At 44.2% G+C, this 17,417-nt stretch overlaps 1 protein-coding gene across 1 annotated transcript in view; it reads right to left on the bottom strand.

The window, feature by feature from the left end:
• Window positions 1-14,645, bottom strand: part of MPZL3 (myelin protein zero like 3) — a 39,032-nt gene extending 24,387 nt beyond the window's left edge. The window contains exons 1-2 of the mRNA XM_073602461.1: window positions 14,425-14,645; window positions 918-1,081 (exon numbers count right to left, since the gene is read on the bottom strand). Coding sequence (XP_073458562.1) covers window positions 918-1,081; window positions 14,425-14,479 — 219 coding nt within the window. The 5' untranslated portion in view covers window positions 14,480-14,645. The remainder of the gene's footprint in view (window positions 1-917; window positions 1,082-14,424) is intronic.
• Window positions 14,646-17,417: the final 2,772 nt, after the last annotated feature.

The following is a 17,417-nucleotide window of genomic DNA, read 5'->3' on the forward strand; positions in this document are numbered from 1 at the left end:
GGCATTCTGTAGTCATTATTTTGGGGTTTGGCTACCCTTTGTGACCCATCCAGTGCTTCTTGGGATAATCTTTATTTTCTTCTTGCGGATGTTTTCTTTGTCCACGAAAAAAGCTCTTTTGTGGAGGTTTGCATTTTTCAGTCGGGAAGGTTTTCTTCCTGTCCGCCATTCTTTCTAGGGCTTCGTCCAAGCCTTTTCCAAACAAAAGATCATCCGGAAAATGGGAGGTTACATAGTCTCATCTTGGATGCAGGGTCCCCTGACCAAGTCTTCATCCAAATAGCCTGCCTGGCTGCCACGGCTAGACCCCCTGATCGCGCTGCCAGTTTGACAAATTCTGCGGACGCATCCGCTATGTAACTGACTTGGAGAGAACTGGTAGGGTTTTCAGAATTTCTTCCCTTCCATGAGGAGGGGGAGGGGAGGATTGCACTTAAGCTTCAGCGTCTGGCCGCAATGCACCCACCCAAGGATCGGGCCTGGCCACTGTAGCCACAGTTCAAAGCGGCCCTGGGGCAGGCAGTATCCCGGTAGGCCAGTCTAACCCCGAGCAGGGTGTATGTCCTATGCCTGCATACTTTTGTTAATAGGTGTCCCTCGCTACCAAATAAAAAAGTTGGGAGGCAGTCTTAATTTTGTCAAAAAAAAAACAAAAACTCCCAGAGACCACGTGACTCCAGGCTCTCTTCTCCTCTCCTGATGTCTGATGGGGAATCTCGGCCCCGCCCGCTGGAGCTATCAGACAGGGAGAGCAGAGAGCCTGGCGTCACATGATCGCTGGTAGACGCTGTGAAAACGGGTAGAAAGCGGCTTTTTTTAAAAAGCACAGGCACTAGGATACAGCTTTTTATCTGACAGATGGGATGATATAAAGATGAGATTTTATATTCTTGTATTTTTTTAATTATATAACTCACTGTAATAGCAGGGCCTTGCGGCGGGCGGTATCTCCAGTCCACAGCTGCAAATTTAGAATTAGGAATAGTGGAGTAGAAGCTACACCATAACTTGATGGACTCTCCTACAACGCCATATACTGCTGAGTCCATGCGGATGTCTATGAGCAGAACCCCTGGGATACCTGGTAAGAAACAGAGATAAAACAATAAAGCATATGGCCAGCACATATCATTATTGTAGCAAAGCATTCCTACTTGTCCCCCCCCCAAAAAATCTATGCAGCTAGCTGGCTACCCAGATACACATCTATGACATATTCTGTTGCAGAGGATGTACATAAAAAAAAAAAATAATAATTAGAATAATGAATGTGAAAGATCAATTCTAATGCCCTGTACACACGATAGGATTTTCCGATGGAAAATGTGTGATAGGACCTTGTTGTCGGAAATTCCGACCGTGTGTAGGCTCCATCACACATTTTCCATAGGAATTTCCGACACACAAAGTTTGAGAGCTTGCTATAAAATTTTCCGACAACAAAATCTGATCCTTTAAATTCCGATCATGTGTAGACAAATCCGACGGACAAAGTGCCACGCATGCTCAAAATAAATTAAGAGACGAAAGCTATTGGCTATTGCCCATTTATAGTCCCGTTGTACGTGTTTTACGTCACCGCTTTCAGAACGATCGGATTTTCCAACAAATTTGTGTGACCGCGTGTATGCAAGACAGGTTTGAGCCAACATCCGTCGGAAAAAATCCATGGATTTTGATGTCGGAATGTCTGATCAATGTCCGACCGTGTGTACGGGGCGAAATTCAGATCGTGTGTACACAATTCTGACGCAGAAAATTCCACGCATGCTTGGACTCAAGCAGAAGAGCCGCACCGGCTATTGACCTTCATTTTTCTCGGCTCGTCGTAAGTGTTGTACGTCTCCGCGTTCTTGACGTTCGGAATTTCTGACAAAATTTGTGTGACCATGTGTATGCATGACAAGTTTGAGCCAACGTCCGTCGGAAATAAATCCAGGATTTTGTTGTCGGAATGTCCGATCGTGTGTCCGCGGCATGAGTATTCCAGCTTGGACCAATGTAATTACAGTGCCTTGAAAAAGTATTCACACCCCTTGAAATTTTCCACATTTTACATGTTACAATAGACCAATACAAAGTGGTACATAATTGTGAAGTGGAAGGAAAATGATAAATGGTTTTCACATTTTTTTACAAATAAATATCTGAAAAGTGTAGTCTATACTTTGTAGAACCACCTTTCGCTGCAATTACAGCTGCTAGTCTTTTTTGGGGATGTCTCTACCAGCTTTGCACATCTAGAAAGTGACATTTTTGCCCATTCTTCTTTGCAAAATAGCTGAAGCTCTATCAGATTGGATGGAGAGCGTCTGTGAACAGAAAGTTTTAAGTCTGGCCACAGATCCTTAATTGGATTTAGGTCTGGACTTTGATTGGGCAATTCTAACACATGAATATGCTTTGATCTAAACCATTCCATTGTAGCTCCGCTGTATGCTTAGGGTCGTTGTCCTGCTGAAAGGTGAACCTCTGCCCCAGTCTCAAGTCTTTTGCAGACTAACAGATTTTCTTTTAAGATTGCCCTGTTTTCGGCTCCATCTATCTTCCCATCAACTCTGACCAGCTTTCCTGTCCCTGCTGAAGAAAAACATCCCCACAACATGATGCTGCCACCACCATGTTTCACAGTTGTGATGGTGTGTTCAGGGTGATGTGCAGTGTTAGTTTTCCACATAGCGCTTTGCTTTTAGGCCAAAAAGTTAAATTTTTGGTCTCATCTGACCAGAGCACCTTCTTCCACATGTTTGCTGTGTCCCCCACATGGCTTCTCACAAACTGCAAATTGGACTTCTTATGGCTTTCTTTAAACAATGGCTTTCTTTTTGCCACTCTTCCATAAAGGCCAGATTTGTGGACTGCATGACTAATAGTTGTCCTGTGGACAGATTCTTCCACCTGAGCTGTGGATCTCTGCAGCTTCTCCAGAGTTACCATGGGCCTCTTGGCTGCTTCTCTGATTCTCTGCTCTCCTTGCCCGGCCTGTCAGTTTAGGTAGACGGCCATGTCTTGGTAGGTTTGCAGTTGTGCCATACTCTTTCCATTTTCCGATGATGGATTAACAGTTCTCCATGAGATATTCAAAGCTTGGGATGTTTTTTTATACCCCAACCCTGCTTTAAACTTCTCCACAATTTTATCCCTGACCTGTCTGGTGTGTTCCTTGGCCTTCATGATGCCGTTTGTTTCCTAAGGTTCTCTAACAAACCTCTGAGGACTTCACAGAACAGCTGTATTTATACTGAGATTACATTACACACAGGTGGACTCTATTTACTAATTAGGTGACTTCTGAAGGCAATTGGTTCCACTAGATTTTAGTTAGGGGTATCAGAGTAAAGGGGGCTGAATACAAAATTCACGCCACACTTCACATATTTGTAAAAAATGTTGAAAACCATTTATCATTTTCTTTCCACTTCACAATTATGTGCCACTTTGTGTTGGTCTATCACATAAAATACATTTACCTTTTTGATTATAGCATGACAAAATGTGGAAAATTTCGAGGGGTATAACAGTTTTTCAAGGCACTGTATGTGTGCACCATACCTGTGAGATCCACATAGAAGCTGGAAATCACTGTAGCAGGCATAGCTACTATAGCAATCTCCACTTGCTCACTTCCCAGGTCGTGTGCCAAGCAGCTACTCTACCTCCTATGTATGCAATGGTAACTCAGCACAGATGCCATTCAGGAAACACTTTTCCATTTTTTCAATGAATACAATGGGGGTTATTTACTGAAGGCAAATCCACTTTGCACTACAAGTGCACTGGGAAGTGTACTTGCAGTGCACTGGGAAGTGCAGTCGCTGTAGATCGGAGGGGGACATGCAAGGAAAATAAAAAACAGTATTTTAGCTTGCACATGATTGGATGATAAAGTCAGCAGAGCTTCCCCTCATTTTAGATCTACCCCTCAGGTTTAAAGCGACTGCACTTCCAAGTGCACTTTCATGTGCACTTGTAGTGCAAAGGGGATTAACCTTTAGTAAATAACCCCCAATGTGTTTTCTGATCGGCCAAGGTGGAGAGGCAGAGTGGTGATATCACAATCTCTACCTCATCCAATCAGAGAACACTTAGCATTCTTTGATAAAATAGAAAGTGTCCTTTGAATGGCGCCCATGCCGAGCGTGTGACCTCCTGTGTTCAGCAAGTAGCAGGGCAGCCACTCAACACAGAACCCAGAAACCAGCTGCAATCACTGTATTAGCAGCACCTACTACAGCGATTTCCAGCTTCCACGGGTAGAGCACACACATACTAATATTGGCCCAAGCTGGATAAATGTAACTATGTAAAAATTGCCATACCTGGAACTCAGCTTGAAGCACTCTGCATCTACCATGTCTATTTTGTGTTAAGGGGGTTACGCTTACATTATGGAAAGTTGGTATAAGGGTCCCTTTACATCAATGTGCACATTAAGCCATGTTATTTTGTATATGTGTTCTGTTAAATCCACACATAGATGGTTGGAATGTCGGCTGGTTTAGAGGGACCGGCCAAGATTCTAACCATGTATGGGTAGGCTGATTGTACCCAAGTTGATCGACCGATCAACTTGGGTACAACCAACCTGTCGGATTTTTTTTTTTAATGTGATTATAGTCAGTGGCTATAGCCGCTAGCAATAATCCCTGTGTGTTCTGTCAGCTGAGACGGCTCCCCGCACCACCCACCGGGAGAATATAATAGCTCCATGGGAGGAATTCCCCCATCAACACTGACTGTGATGATGGGGGAATTGAGCGATTTTCAAGGGTTGCAGGAAAGAAAGTCACACCGTCTATGGCCGGCTTAAGGCAGCTATACAAGGTTCAATGTTCTCGTTCTGCCTGCTCAGCAATATGGATTATTCCCTTTTCTTCTTACTTTGAAACTTCAACCAAAACTTTTTTTTAAATTAAAAATGTGAAAGGGTTAAAGTCTATCAAGGTTGGTCTGAGTCCACACTGGAAATAATTCAACCCACTTCTGGTGGTAGAGGATCACATGGACAGAAAATTTCTCAAACGAGGAGACAAAAAACACGTTTTTTTTGTTTTTTTTTTTACAGCTGAACTTTAGCTATGCCAACTTTTACATAGTTACATTAGTCCAGCTTGGACCAATTTAAGTGTGGATGTGCCATACCTATGGGATCCACATGGAAGCTGGAAATCACTGTAGTAGATAGTAGCTTCTGGGTCCCATGCCAGTCGGCTGCCCTCCTCCATTTTGAACACAGGAGGTAAATCACTCAGCACGGGCACCTTTCAGAGAACAATGAATGCAAAGTGTTCTATGATTGGAGAAGATAGAGAGGTTTGGCGGTGATGTCACAATATCCACCTCATCTGATCGGAAAACACTTTGTATTTAGTGAGCAAATGCAAACTGTTCTCTCAATGCCATCTGCGTCAAACAATCGCCCCCTTGTGTTCATTAAGCAGCAGGGCAGACGCTTGGCATGGGACCCAAAAGCAGGAGAACCCCTGTAGTAGTGGTGTCTGTGACAGTGATTTTCAGCCATCAGGGGATCCCACGGGTATGGCACATACTTTCACTGGTCCAAGTAAAATTGCCATACTTGGAGTTCAGATTTAAATAATGGGAAAGGGTTGGAACCTTTGAGGCCTTTACTGAAGACTGTCCCTTCCTGTCCTGGTGACCCCACTTTTGTTATTTTTTTGTCCTGATGTCACAGGATGAAATCTCCCCAATAAAGTCACAGCAATAAAATTCTGACAAGCTCCACATGTATGTATGATCTGTCAATTAAAATCTATTTGAGAAAAACTCCTTCCACTTTTTGTTTAAAACAATACCATGAAGAATTACTAGAGGCGCTAATAGTATGTAGTAATGAAATGGGAAATGGAACTGAATTCAGCCTAAAGCTCGGTTTACGCCTATGCGCTTTTCAATGCTTTTTTCAAAAATGCACTACAGTCCATTTAACATAGTTTCCTATGGGACACGTTCACCTCAATGCTTTTTTCCAGCCGCTGTGTTTTTGGAAATGGTCAGGGCCCTTATTTAACCACTTCAATACTGGGCACTTATACACCTTCCTGCCCAGACCAATTTTCAGCTTTCAGCGCTGTACCACTTTGAATGACAATTGCACCGTCATGCTACACTGTACCCAAACTAAATTTTTATCACTTTGTTCCCACAAATAGAGCTTTCTTTTGGTGGTATTTGATCACCTCTGGGATTTTTATTTTCTGCTAAAACAAACAAAAAAAAAAAAAAAAAAAAAAACGAAAATTTTGAAAAAGAAAACTTTTTTGTTTCTGTTACAAAACTGTAAATAATTACATTTTCTCCCTCACTGACGGGCACTGATGGGGCTGCACTGACGGCAGTGCTGCATTTAGGCCTAGGCCGACAAGGCCCAGGCCTAGGGCGGCACTTTGCGGGGGGGCGACAACCCCCCCACGAAAAAAAAACACCTGCATCCTCATCCCGACTCATGCATGCAGGGCCGCCAATGACATCGCTATGGGAGTGCGGGCGGGGGGGGGAGCGGACTGCACCCGGGTGACACCAAGAAGCAGTTGTAGTGGTGCAGTCGCACCCCAGACCCCCCCTCCTCAGCGGCAAAGCGATGTTAACTTAGGCAGCGGCGCTGTGACAGGGAGAGGAGAGCTGTACACAGCGGCTGTGTAATTCCCCCGCTCGCCCCCCTCCTTTCTCCTGTCAGCTGAAGTTGAACAGGAGAAAAAGAGCGGCTCTCGTGTTCCCCTCTCTGCCCGCTCTGATTCCCTCCCCATTGGTCATAGCAGAGAGCCAATCAGGAGGGGGATGGGCATTATGGGAAACTTAGTCCCAGAAGATTGACGGCCCCAGTATGTCCACAGACAGCAGGCTACAGTCCCCCAACATACATGCACTGGGGGGGGGACCTGGAACCCGGCAAACAGCAGAGTGCTACAGGGGAAGAAAAAAAAGAGGATTGTGCTGGGAGAGGCCAGATAGAGCCACGCTGTACCCGCACCACCAGAGAGGGAGCCACGCTGTACCCGCACCACCAGAGAGGGAGCCACGCTGTACCCGCACCACCAGAGAGGGAGCCACGCTGTACCCGCACCACCAGAGAGGGAGCCACGCTGTACCCGCACCACCAGATAGAGAGCCACGCTGTACCCGCACCACCAGATAGAGAGCCACGCTGTACCCGCACCACCAGATAGAGCCACGCTGTACCCGCACCACCAGAGAGGGAGCCACACTGTACCCGCACCACCAGAGAGAGAGCCACGCTGTACCCGCACCACCAGATAGAGCCACGCTGTACCTGCACCACCAGAGAGAGAGCCACGCTGTACCTGCACCACCAGAGAGGGAGCCACAGGATCACTGTTGTGGTTTCGCTGGGTCTGGTAAGAGGGCCTGTTGGCCATTATCCATTACTGTTCCTACGGTCTGAGCCGTGCCTAACCTGCTATTCTCTAGGCCTTTTTGACCACCACAACAACCCTGTCTGTCCTCCTCCCCCAACGTCCCTCTGTCTTCATCAGATGAAGATGACAGGGCGGGTCTTAAAAAGGAAGGGGAGTGGCCTTGACAGGAAAGGGTGGGTCATATTTAAATTAGGGGGTGCCCAAGTTTAGTCAGGCCTAGGGCAGCACAAAACCTAAATACACCACTGACTGACGGCACTGATGGGCACCAATGAGGTGGCACTAATATGCAGCACTGAAAGGCATGGATGGACACTAATGGATGGTACTGATGGGCATCACTGATTGGCAGGCATTATTGTTTGGCACCGATTGGCATCCATTGTGGGCACTGATTGGCATACCTGGTGGTAACTAGTGGTGGGCATCCCCGATGGTCCTGGTGGCTTCCCTGGTGGTCCAGTGTGGGCATCCTCAGGGGGGCTGCGCTGATAATCAATTAGCACTGACCCCCCCCCATCAGAAGAGCAGTCAATCAGCTCTCCTCTACTCACGTCTGACAGACGTGAGTGAGGAAAAGCCGATAAACGGCTTTTCCTGTTTACACTGTGATCAGCCATGATTGGACACGGCTGATCACGTGGTAAAGAGTCTCCGTCAGAGACTCTTTACCTAGATCGGTGTGTCAGACTGACACGCTGCAACAATGATGGGCGCGCATCGGCTTGTTATCCTGAAAGACGTCATAAGACGTTCGGTCAGGATCAGGGGCGTAACTAGAAATAGCAGGGCCCCATAGCAAAATGTTGTATGGGGCTCCCCTGCAAACAGCCCCCCCCCCCACAGCTGCCCTAGTGTCAATGCAGCGTGACCTGTGCCCAATACAGCCTGGTCTGCCTGTGCCCCATACAGCCCCACCTATGCAGAGGAAGAGGCAAGCCACCCGGATCAGCAGAGAGCGGGATTGCCCGTTGTAATAGCTTTCATTTGAATTTCCCGTCTTCCCCACCTCTTGGCCCGACGCCTTTGATGATGTCACATGTCCTGCATTGGATCAGCGTTCTGTCTATCAAAGGCACCGGGCCAAAAGGTGGAGCTATGTGACGTGAGCCCCGGGAACACTGGAAGTTCTAATGAAAGCTCTTACATCAGGCAATTCAGCTCTCTGCTGATACGGACAGCTCGCCTCTTCCTCTCCTCTATCTTCCCCTGGCTGGGAGACTGTGCCGGCGGTGCTCTTATCCTCACTGGGCCCTACTCGGCTGCGGGCCCCATAGCGCCCCCATGGGTCGCTATGGTGGTAGTTATGCCCCTGGTCAGGATAACGCAACCACTTTGCCGCCGTCATTTTGCTATATGGCGGGCGGCAAGTGGTTAAAAGCAAAAGTGTGTATTTTAGGTTTAATAGACTTCAATGGAGAAGCTGCAGAAAAGTGTGTGTTTTTTAATCTGCCTAACAACAAATTGTGAAAAAAAGGAGCATAAAAAAACAAACAAAAAAAAAACAAAACAAAACTGCAAAACACGTGTGAAAAACGCTTAAAAAAAACGTGTGTGCAAAAACGCAAAATGCATCGCAGAAACGATTCAAAAGTAAACTGCTTACTGTAGGTGTGAACTAAACACAGGCAACTTTTGTAGAATTTCCTAATGAACTGCTGGAAATTGTTAATTCACAGATATATCAGTAAAATTGGTATGTGACAAGAAGGTGAAAATTATTGTAATTTCATAAACTTAAACGGTTTTGCCCATTATTGGAAAAATAAGGGTTAATTCTATACTGACACAAACAGTTTGTCACAGCTCAAGTAAACATTTAAATATTAGTTTTACTAATTTGGTTGTTGTTTAATCTTTGAACTTTGCTCTCAGTCCTGTTAATTTTAAAGCCAGCCACACACTGGCTTGTATCTTATAGACTAAACTAGAGAGTGAATCTTTTCTTTACTGTTGCTAGTGCCAGAAATTGGCTTGATTATTTCAATTTTTACACAGGTATGATTTAAAAAAAAAAGTATTACTGTATTTTTCCACTAAAAAGGACACCATGGAAAACGTATTATTTACTTAAGAAGTTGAGAATTTCCACCGACAAAAAAATTTGTGAATATTCAATTCAACTGTCCAGTTGCGTGAAAGGCATCCGTACATGATTGGGTGTTCAAAGTGTATACCCAATGATTAGATATTTGTAGCGATTATTCAGATAATTTGTTGAGTGAAGATCCCAGTTTATATAGTAAATCACCCTCACTGTGTTAATGTATAAATACAGTAGTGATCTTGTCACGAGTAAGGATCAGCTTGGGTTTGGTCCAAACTTGGCTTCAGACTAAACCCAGAAAGAAGATATCAGTCCCACCGAATCAACTGCGACCAGGGCATTCCCCACAGCTGTACATACACAAAGGGGTGGGGATGCTTATGAAACCACTGACATAATATGCCACATGGCTATATTAGGTCAATGATATTGGTCATATTAGGACAAAGGCCACATGGCCATATTAGGACAAGTCAACAATGTCACAATCATCCCTGCCCTTTGTGTACATGCAGCTGCGGGGTGGGGGAATGTCCTGGCCGCACTTGATTGGGTAGTAGGTTGCAGGAATGACAGCCTTATTCTGAGTTCGGTCCAAACCCATGCTTATTCTTAGTCATGAGCAGTAACTTGCTAGCAACAGCAAAAGAGCACTCATCTGCTGCTTAAGTGTTGCTCCCTCACTGTCCAAAAACACTACAGAATCTCTCTCACCAGGAGTAACTTCATAGGAGTAGGCAAGTGTTCTCTCAGCTCCCTTAGAGATCCTGTCATCGTGGGTGGAGTGCTGTCAGCATCATTATTGATAGTGTTATATGGCACAAAGAACTTCATTACTTCTGATTTTGTTCCCAACCAAAGACAATGCATAAGTGACAGAGTCAGAGTTATAGGGGGCATTAGGAGACAATGCCTGAAATGAATGATAGTCTGTATAGCTTTCATAAAGTATTCCTTATTATTTCTTCCATGGGCATATGTCACACTGCTACTTCATAGGATTCTCAAGAGTTATGGCCAGCAGGGGAGTGATAACCTTAAAGGGTAACTCCACTTTCATGGAAAAAAAATAGCAAACAAAAAAATAATATAGCATATACAAACACTACACAAGTTATATTGTAATTGAATGTTATTAAAAAATTACCTTTCCTTTTCAATCTGCAGCACTATTTTTCTGTAATATGCAATGTAATACTGTATGGCAACCAGGAGGCATTCTGTACACTGATAGTGTACAGCACGCCCCTCTAAAAAAGGTCATTTCCTGCTTGTGTGATTGGCTCGCTGATTTTCCTGTAAGCCTGCACTAAGATAAAAGTCAGATTTTGGGTAATCCCTAAAGCAAAAAAAAAAAAATAAAATTTTGGTGAGATACTCCCAATGAAAAAAAAAGTCAAATCTAAAGGGCTGCAGACCCTGCCACTTTTCTCATTGGCACCCTGCAAGTGCAGCAGCTGATTAATAATTAAAATCACCTCCATTCACATTTGCTTTGCACATGGACACAGACAACAGCCATTTCTTCAGAATAACAAAAAGGTAGGGAGCTGCAACAAAGTTTGTTAAAACCCCTGCAATGTACATAGATTACCCAGAGGAGAATGTTTTTTTTTTCCCCTCAACAAAAGTAGAGTTACTCTTTAAGATAAAATGGCAGAATTGGGTGCAGCTGCCTGGTTATGTAATGGACATCACTTCCTTACTGAACTGAGATCACTAGTGAAGGAGCAACAACATCTCGCAGGTTTGCCCAGCAAGGAAACAATACACACACACATTGGGGGGTGATTTACGAAAAGCAAATCCACTCTGCACTACAAGTGCACTGCAGTGCAGTCGCTGTAGATCTGAGGGGTAAATCTGAAATGAGGGGAAGCTCTGCTGTTTATATCATCCAATCACGTAACCCCCATTGCGTTCTCCCTGTGCCTGCGTGGGTTTCCTCCAAGTATTCCGGGTTCCCCCACACTCCAAAGACATGCTGGTAAGTTAATTTGTTCCTGTCTAAATTGGCCCCAGTATGTGTATGAATGGGAGTAATGCCGCGTACACACGACAGGTTTTGCCATCGGAATAAACTCCGAAGGTTTCTCTGACGAAATTCCATTCAAGCGGTCTTGCCTACACACGGTCAAACCAAAGTCCAACCGCCCAGAACGCAGTGACGTACAACACGTATGACAGGACTAGAAAAAGGAAGTTCAATAGCCAATAGCTTCTGTCTCATACTTGCTTCAGAGCATACGCCGTTTTTGGTCCGTCGGAACAGCATACAGACGATCGGTTTTCCCGATCGGAATTAGTTCTGTCGGAAATATTTAGAACATGTTCCATTTCTAGGTCCGTCAGAATTTTCGGGAAAAAAAAAAAAGTCCGATGAGGCCTACACACGACCGGAATAGACGATGAAAAGCTTCCGTCAGACTTTTTCTGTCGGACATTCCGCTCGTGTGTACGCGGCTTTAGGGATCTTAGATTGTAAGCTCCTTGGGGGTAAGGAACTGATGTGAATGTACAATGTATATGTAAAGCGCTGTGTAAATTGACGTCGCTATATAAGTACCTGAAATAAATAAATTATACAAGCTCTGTTACTGATTACAAATTGCTAGTGACAGAATCCCCTCTATTGGTAGTCATTCACTACACAATTTCTGCTAGAAATACGAGGAAAACCTAATCAACCCAATCAATTAGTATCAAGTCACCCAGCACTTTGCACTACATATTTGTTGGTAGATCTAACAGAGATTGTAATGTGTGGCCTACATATGTTATTGTTTACTTGCTGTAGGCAAACGCTATGAAACACTAGTGATCCTGTTGCTGGCAGAAAATGGCTGGCTGACAGCTTCTCATCTGCTCCTGTGATGTTACCCCCTGACACAAGCAGAAGCAGGTGAATGTTGTCACTGCTCACTTAGCAATCCTGACAAGTTGCCTCCAGCAACAGGATCCCTTTTTGGTATAAAGGCCCCCATAGACAACTTGAATTATGGCCAATTCCTGATGAACCAGTCAAAAGTTGTGTGGCCTTACAAGCGCCCCCCAGCTTGACAAAAGTTGATTTAAAAATCGACTGAGCAATATGGAAAATTATTGGCTGAACAGTTGCTGCATCCTATATCAGATACAGTCACTACTTGGCAGCACCACTGCATTTAGACAACCTAGGGTGCTGCAGTTACCTCAATTCAATAGCCAATAGTGGAGACTCATCTGCCAAAGCTGTTAGCATGGATGGGGGAATCTAGCGATTTTCTCCGCTGTCTGTTTACATCAGGCTAGGGTTGCCACCTCATTCCTTTAAACCCGAACACATATGAATTACACAGGTTCTGAGGCCAATTTAATGCAGATAAGGCACCAAGTGGGTTTAATTACCAGCTTAATCAGCCACAGAACCTGTGTAATTCATATGTGTTCGGTTTTAAAGGGATGAGGTGTAAACCCTACATCAGGCTATGATCTGTCATGATCAGGTTGTTCTGGACCAGGATGGTGGTAGCTGGGTTTTTATAGGGACACAAGTCCATTTACAACTGCCTGTCCATAGGGCTGCATGGAGCGTTCGATCAGATCCACCTGAAAAACGGAAAGATGAACCTGATTGGAAAGCATTTCATACAATACCCCCCAGTAGTCCATCTCCATATCCAACTCTGGCAGGTGACAAATACAGTAAATCCTTGGATTGCAAGCATAATTCATTCTGGAAATAATGCTTGTAATCAAAAGCACTTGGATATCAAAGCTAATTTCCCCATAAGAAATAATGGAAACTCAGATGATTCGTTCCACAACTATTTATTCATAAATCATTCAGTTTATAGTTCGTTTAAAAAGATTATAGCAATGTGACCAGGTTGTGTAACCATAAAATGTCCATCCACAAATGGCAGCCTCTACAAGGGGATTAGAAGCAAAATCCAGCAGGAGCTACAGAGTATAAAAGAGAAGAGAGGCGCCTCTAAGTGTAGCAATATGGTTACATTTAATGAAGGTACAACATTTAGCAACTCACATGGTTGATGATTAAAAGAGGCACATCTAAGTACGCAGGCATCCAGGGTAAAGCTGTCCACATAGACTGCCCTCCGCACCACCAACTCTCACCGCTGTCAGTCTGCAATCGTGACCTGGAAGACTACCCTGCAGTAGAGCGATCTGAAAGCGAGGCTTGAAGCCCTCATGGAAGGGATGACGTCAATGGTGCTGTGGGAGAACGGTCTATGTGGACAGCCTTACCCCAGATGCCTGCATACTTAGATGTGCCTTAATCATCAGCCATGTGACTTGCTAAATACTGTACCATCATTAAATTTTGCTACACTTAGAGGCTCCTCTCTTCTCTTTTATACTCAGTTGTGACATGATGCTACTTGTATATCAAGACATCACTTGTATATCAAGTCAACAAATATTTAAAAAATGTTGCTCGTCTTGAAAAACACTCTCAAACCAAGGTTTTACTGTTCATTAAGTGAATGATCCATATACCATACTATAAAATAAAGCTGTGTAAAGACAAGCCAGCAGGCCATACATGAATTGTTTTCTTACATTCAAACAGAGGGTTAAGCGAAAGAACAATGACTCGATTCCCCCATCCACACATTCCAGGTGAATGGGGGGGGGGGAATCCCTTCCGCAGAGCTTCTGTATTCTGACGGCAGGAAGGCTTCCCCACCATTAGAATACACTCATCAGCACTCCCAGCTATAGTTGGGGTCACTGATCAAGTAAAAATTTTCCAACAGGCTGGTTGTTCAGAAGTTGGTCGATGGATCGACTTCTGTACAACCAGCCTGCCCATAGATGGATCAAAACTCGGCCAGTCCCTGCTGAAGCGGCCAAATTTCAATCCATCTATTGCCGGCTTAATACCATAGAATGGAACTTTCAGCAGCTCCTTCACATGTATAATATGTAACATATCAGAAGTAAGATCAGCAGTGTAAAGCGATGAGTACTCACCCATCATTAGGACAAGAAGAGACCTCCATAGTACATTCCCCCACAACGGAGCCATTCCTTGTTTATGCCTCTCCAGTCTGACTAGCAGGTGAGTAAACAGGAAGTGCTGGCTGGAATTACAGGTAAGAGCTCTCGGTGTACAGGTGATTCACAGGCGGGGCGGTGTTCTACGTCCAGCCTCCAATACTACTACTGACGACATATAATGTGAAACCAGAGTATAGAATATTCATCTCCCGCCTCCAGCTGGGATCACTGCTCATTTCTGCTGCTCAACAGGACTTTGTATTGTATTCATCACAGTGAGGTTACATAATGACACAATGATCTCCTCCCCACTATGTCAGCAGCCTAATCTTATCAAAAACGTTTCCTGCAAGATTACACCAACAGTGAAGGAGAAAACCTAAGAGCCAATTTCATAAAATAAAACGAGAATGATTCCCCCACGCTAAGCAATACTTGTGAATGGAACATTTTTTGTAGATTATCATGAGATAAAATAAGCAGTACAGTATTATAATAAAGGTACTAAATATAATATTATAATAAAATAATAATAGAATGTACCATTTCTTATTATATTATATGAACGATAATATATAAGATATTTTCTACCTACCCTAAAATTATGTATAATTCAGTAGTTGCCATTGCACACACATTCGGAGAAAATGGGTCCAGGTGCTAACCACAGCATGAAGTATATATAATCCGAAATATAAAGTGGCATGAAGTGATGACGTTTTATTTCAATGTTTTGACAAAGCACAAGCTCATCCTCCTCAGGAGGTCGAAAAAAAACGTTATCACCTTTCGGCTCCATTCATATATGCAAATTGGATGTGTTTTGAACTGCATCCGATTCGCATGACATGTGAATTAAACCAGCTTTCTATGGACTAAGTTCACATATATGAGGTGCAGTGGCAGTGCGAATTCCCTGCAAATTTAAAAAGAGTCCTGTGCATTTTTCGAGCACTGCAGTGCGATTCAGATGCGAATTCTAGGCTCATTGCCTTCTATGGAAACGCATCTGAATCGGACATCTGATCAGTTTTGAACACAAGTTCAATCAGAAAATAAAACAGCATGCACCCCCCCCCCCCCCACAACCCATGCCAGACCCAAGGGTCTGGTATGAATTTTGAAGGGAACCCCCATGCCAACCCTTAAAAAAAAATGGCGTAGGGCCCCCCAAATTCTAAACCAGACTATTATCCAAGTGACCCCCTGATCCATACCAGGCCATATGCCCTCAACATGAGGACGGTTCTCTAGAGTAGGAGACATTCCCCCCCACCTAGAGTTGCCACCTCATTCCTTTAAACCAAAACACCTTTGAATTACACATGTTCTGAGGCTAATTAAATGCAGATAAGGCACCAAGTAAGTTTAATTACCACCATAATCAGCCACAGAACCTGTGTAATTAATATGTGTTCGGGTTTAAAGGGATGAGGTGGCAACCCTACCCCCACCCCAAAGCACCTTGTCCCCATGTTGATGGGGGAAAGGGTCTCTTCCCCACAACCCATAATATGGGAAGATTCCCCCACGTTTTTTTTAGCAGCAATGTAACAAGGTCAAAAAGGGAATAGGTATAAAATTCTTCCCCACAACCCTGGCCAGTAGTTGGTTGTGGGGGTCTACAGCCAATCACATCTCCGGAGCCTGCAAACCCGGAAGTAACTCCAGTGAAAGATGTCGGCCATGTAGGCGGTGTGCCAGCGCTGATTCAGTGCATCGTTCTAAGGTAAGTATTTCATAATGAGCTAGTATGCAATGCATACTAGCTCATTATGCCTTTGTCTTGCAGGTTTATTTTTTTTAACAACCTCTTTAACAAGGGGAGCCTTAGATTCCACCCCCCCATGTGAATGAGTAGGGGTACATTGTACCCCTACTCATTCACCAAAAACATTGTCAAAAATAAATAAAAACACAGAGACAGTTTTTGACAATTCCTTTATTTAAAAAAACAAGAATATATGTTCCTCGGTGTAGATCCATCGTCATTCACACTGCCCACCACCACCGCTGTCCCGAAAAAAGAAAGCTCCGCTTGTGCTGAAGGCTCCCGCTGTCTGCCTGCTCTGCTGTCTGACAGTTCTTAAATAGCTAAGGGTGGGGGCCACCTGGCGATGTCACCTGGTGGCAGCATCCCTTGTGACATCATTGATCAGTGCATGTTGGGTCAGTGATGTCAAAAGGGGGCGGTGCTACTAGGTCACATCACTGGGTGGCACCACCCCTGAGCTATTTAAGAACTGTCAGACGGCGGAGGAGGCAGGTGTCAGGCGTCATAATTAACGATGGATCTACCATGGGGAACATTGTTTTTTTATAAAGGAATTGTCAAAACTGTCTCTGTGTTTTATTTTATTTTGTTTTTGGTGAATGAGTAGGGGTAAGATCCCTTGAAAAAGTAACGTGACCTGTGATGCAACACGTCGGGAGGAGGAGCCAGTGATGTCAGCCAAAGGTGTACGATACACGGAGGGGCTGTGAGGAGGAGTGAACCTGACTGTTACCAACACGCTTGTATAGCCTGGGCGCATGTAAGTGTATTCATCTAGCTTACTTAGCCCAGTTGTTCTTAGCAATATTGCGCTATTTTTTGTTTCTTTTCTCTGAGAACCAGGATCCATGGTCAAGGGTTTATTTTGGGAAGGAAAGACAAGCAAAAGGGGTCATTTCAACCCGATTGTTTTCTCATCAGAGATTGGAGCCAGCGGTATCGGCAGATGAATGCTAGGATACTACAGACTATTTTATGCCTACCTATTTGTGCCTAGGTTTCTGGTGCTAGGGGCATGAGCAATGCACCAGAGAATCTATAAACATTGGTTTTTCAGTATTTAGTATAGAAGTGTCACATTACATTGCACTTTATATTTATATTTATTTCTATTTGTGTGAATGGCAGTTTACACACACTGCTATTGTTTTCTTTCTCACGAGTAAGAGGGGTACTGTGCTTCACTATAGAT

This window comes from Aquarana catesbeiana, linkage group LG10 (assembly GCF_042186555.1).
Source record: "Aquarana catesbeiana isolate 2022-GZ linkage group LG10, ASM4218655v1, whole genome shotgun sequence".
NCBI lineage: Eukaryota > Metazoa > Chordata > Amphibia > Anura > Ranidae > Aquarana > Aquarana catesbeiana.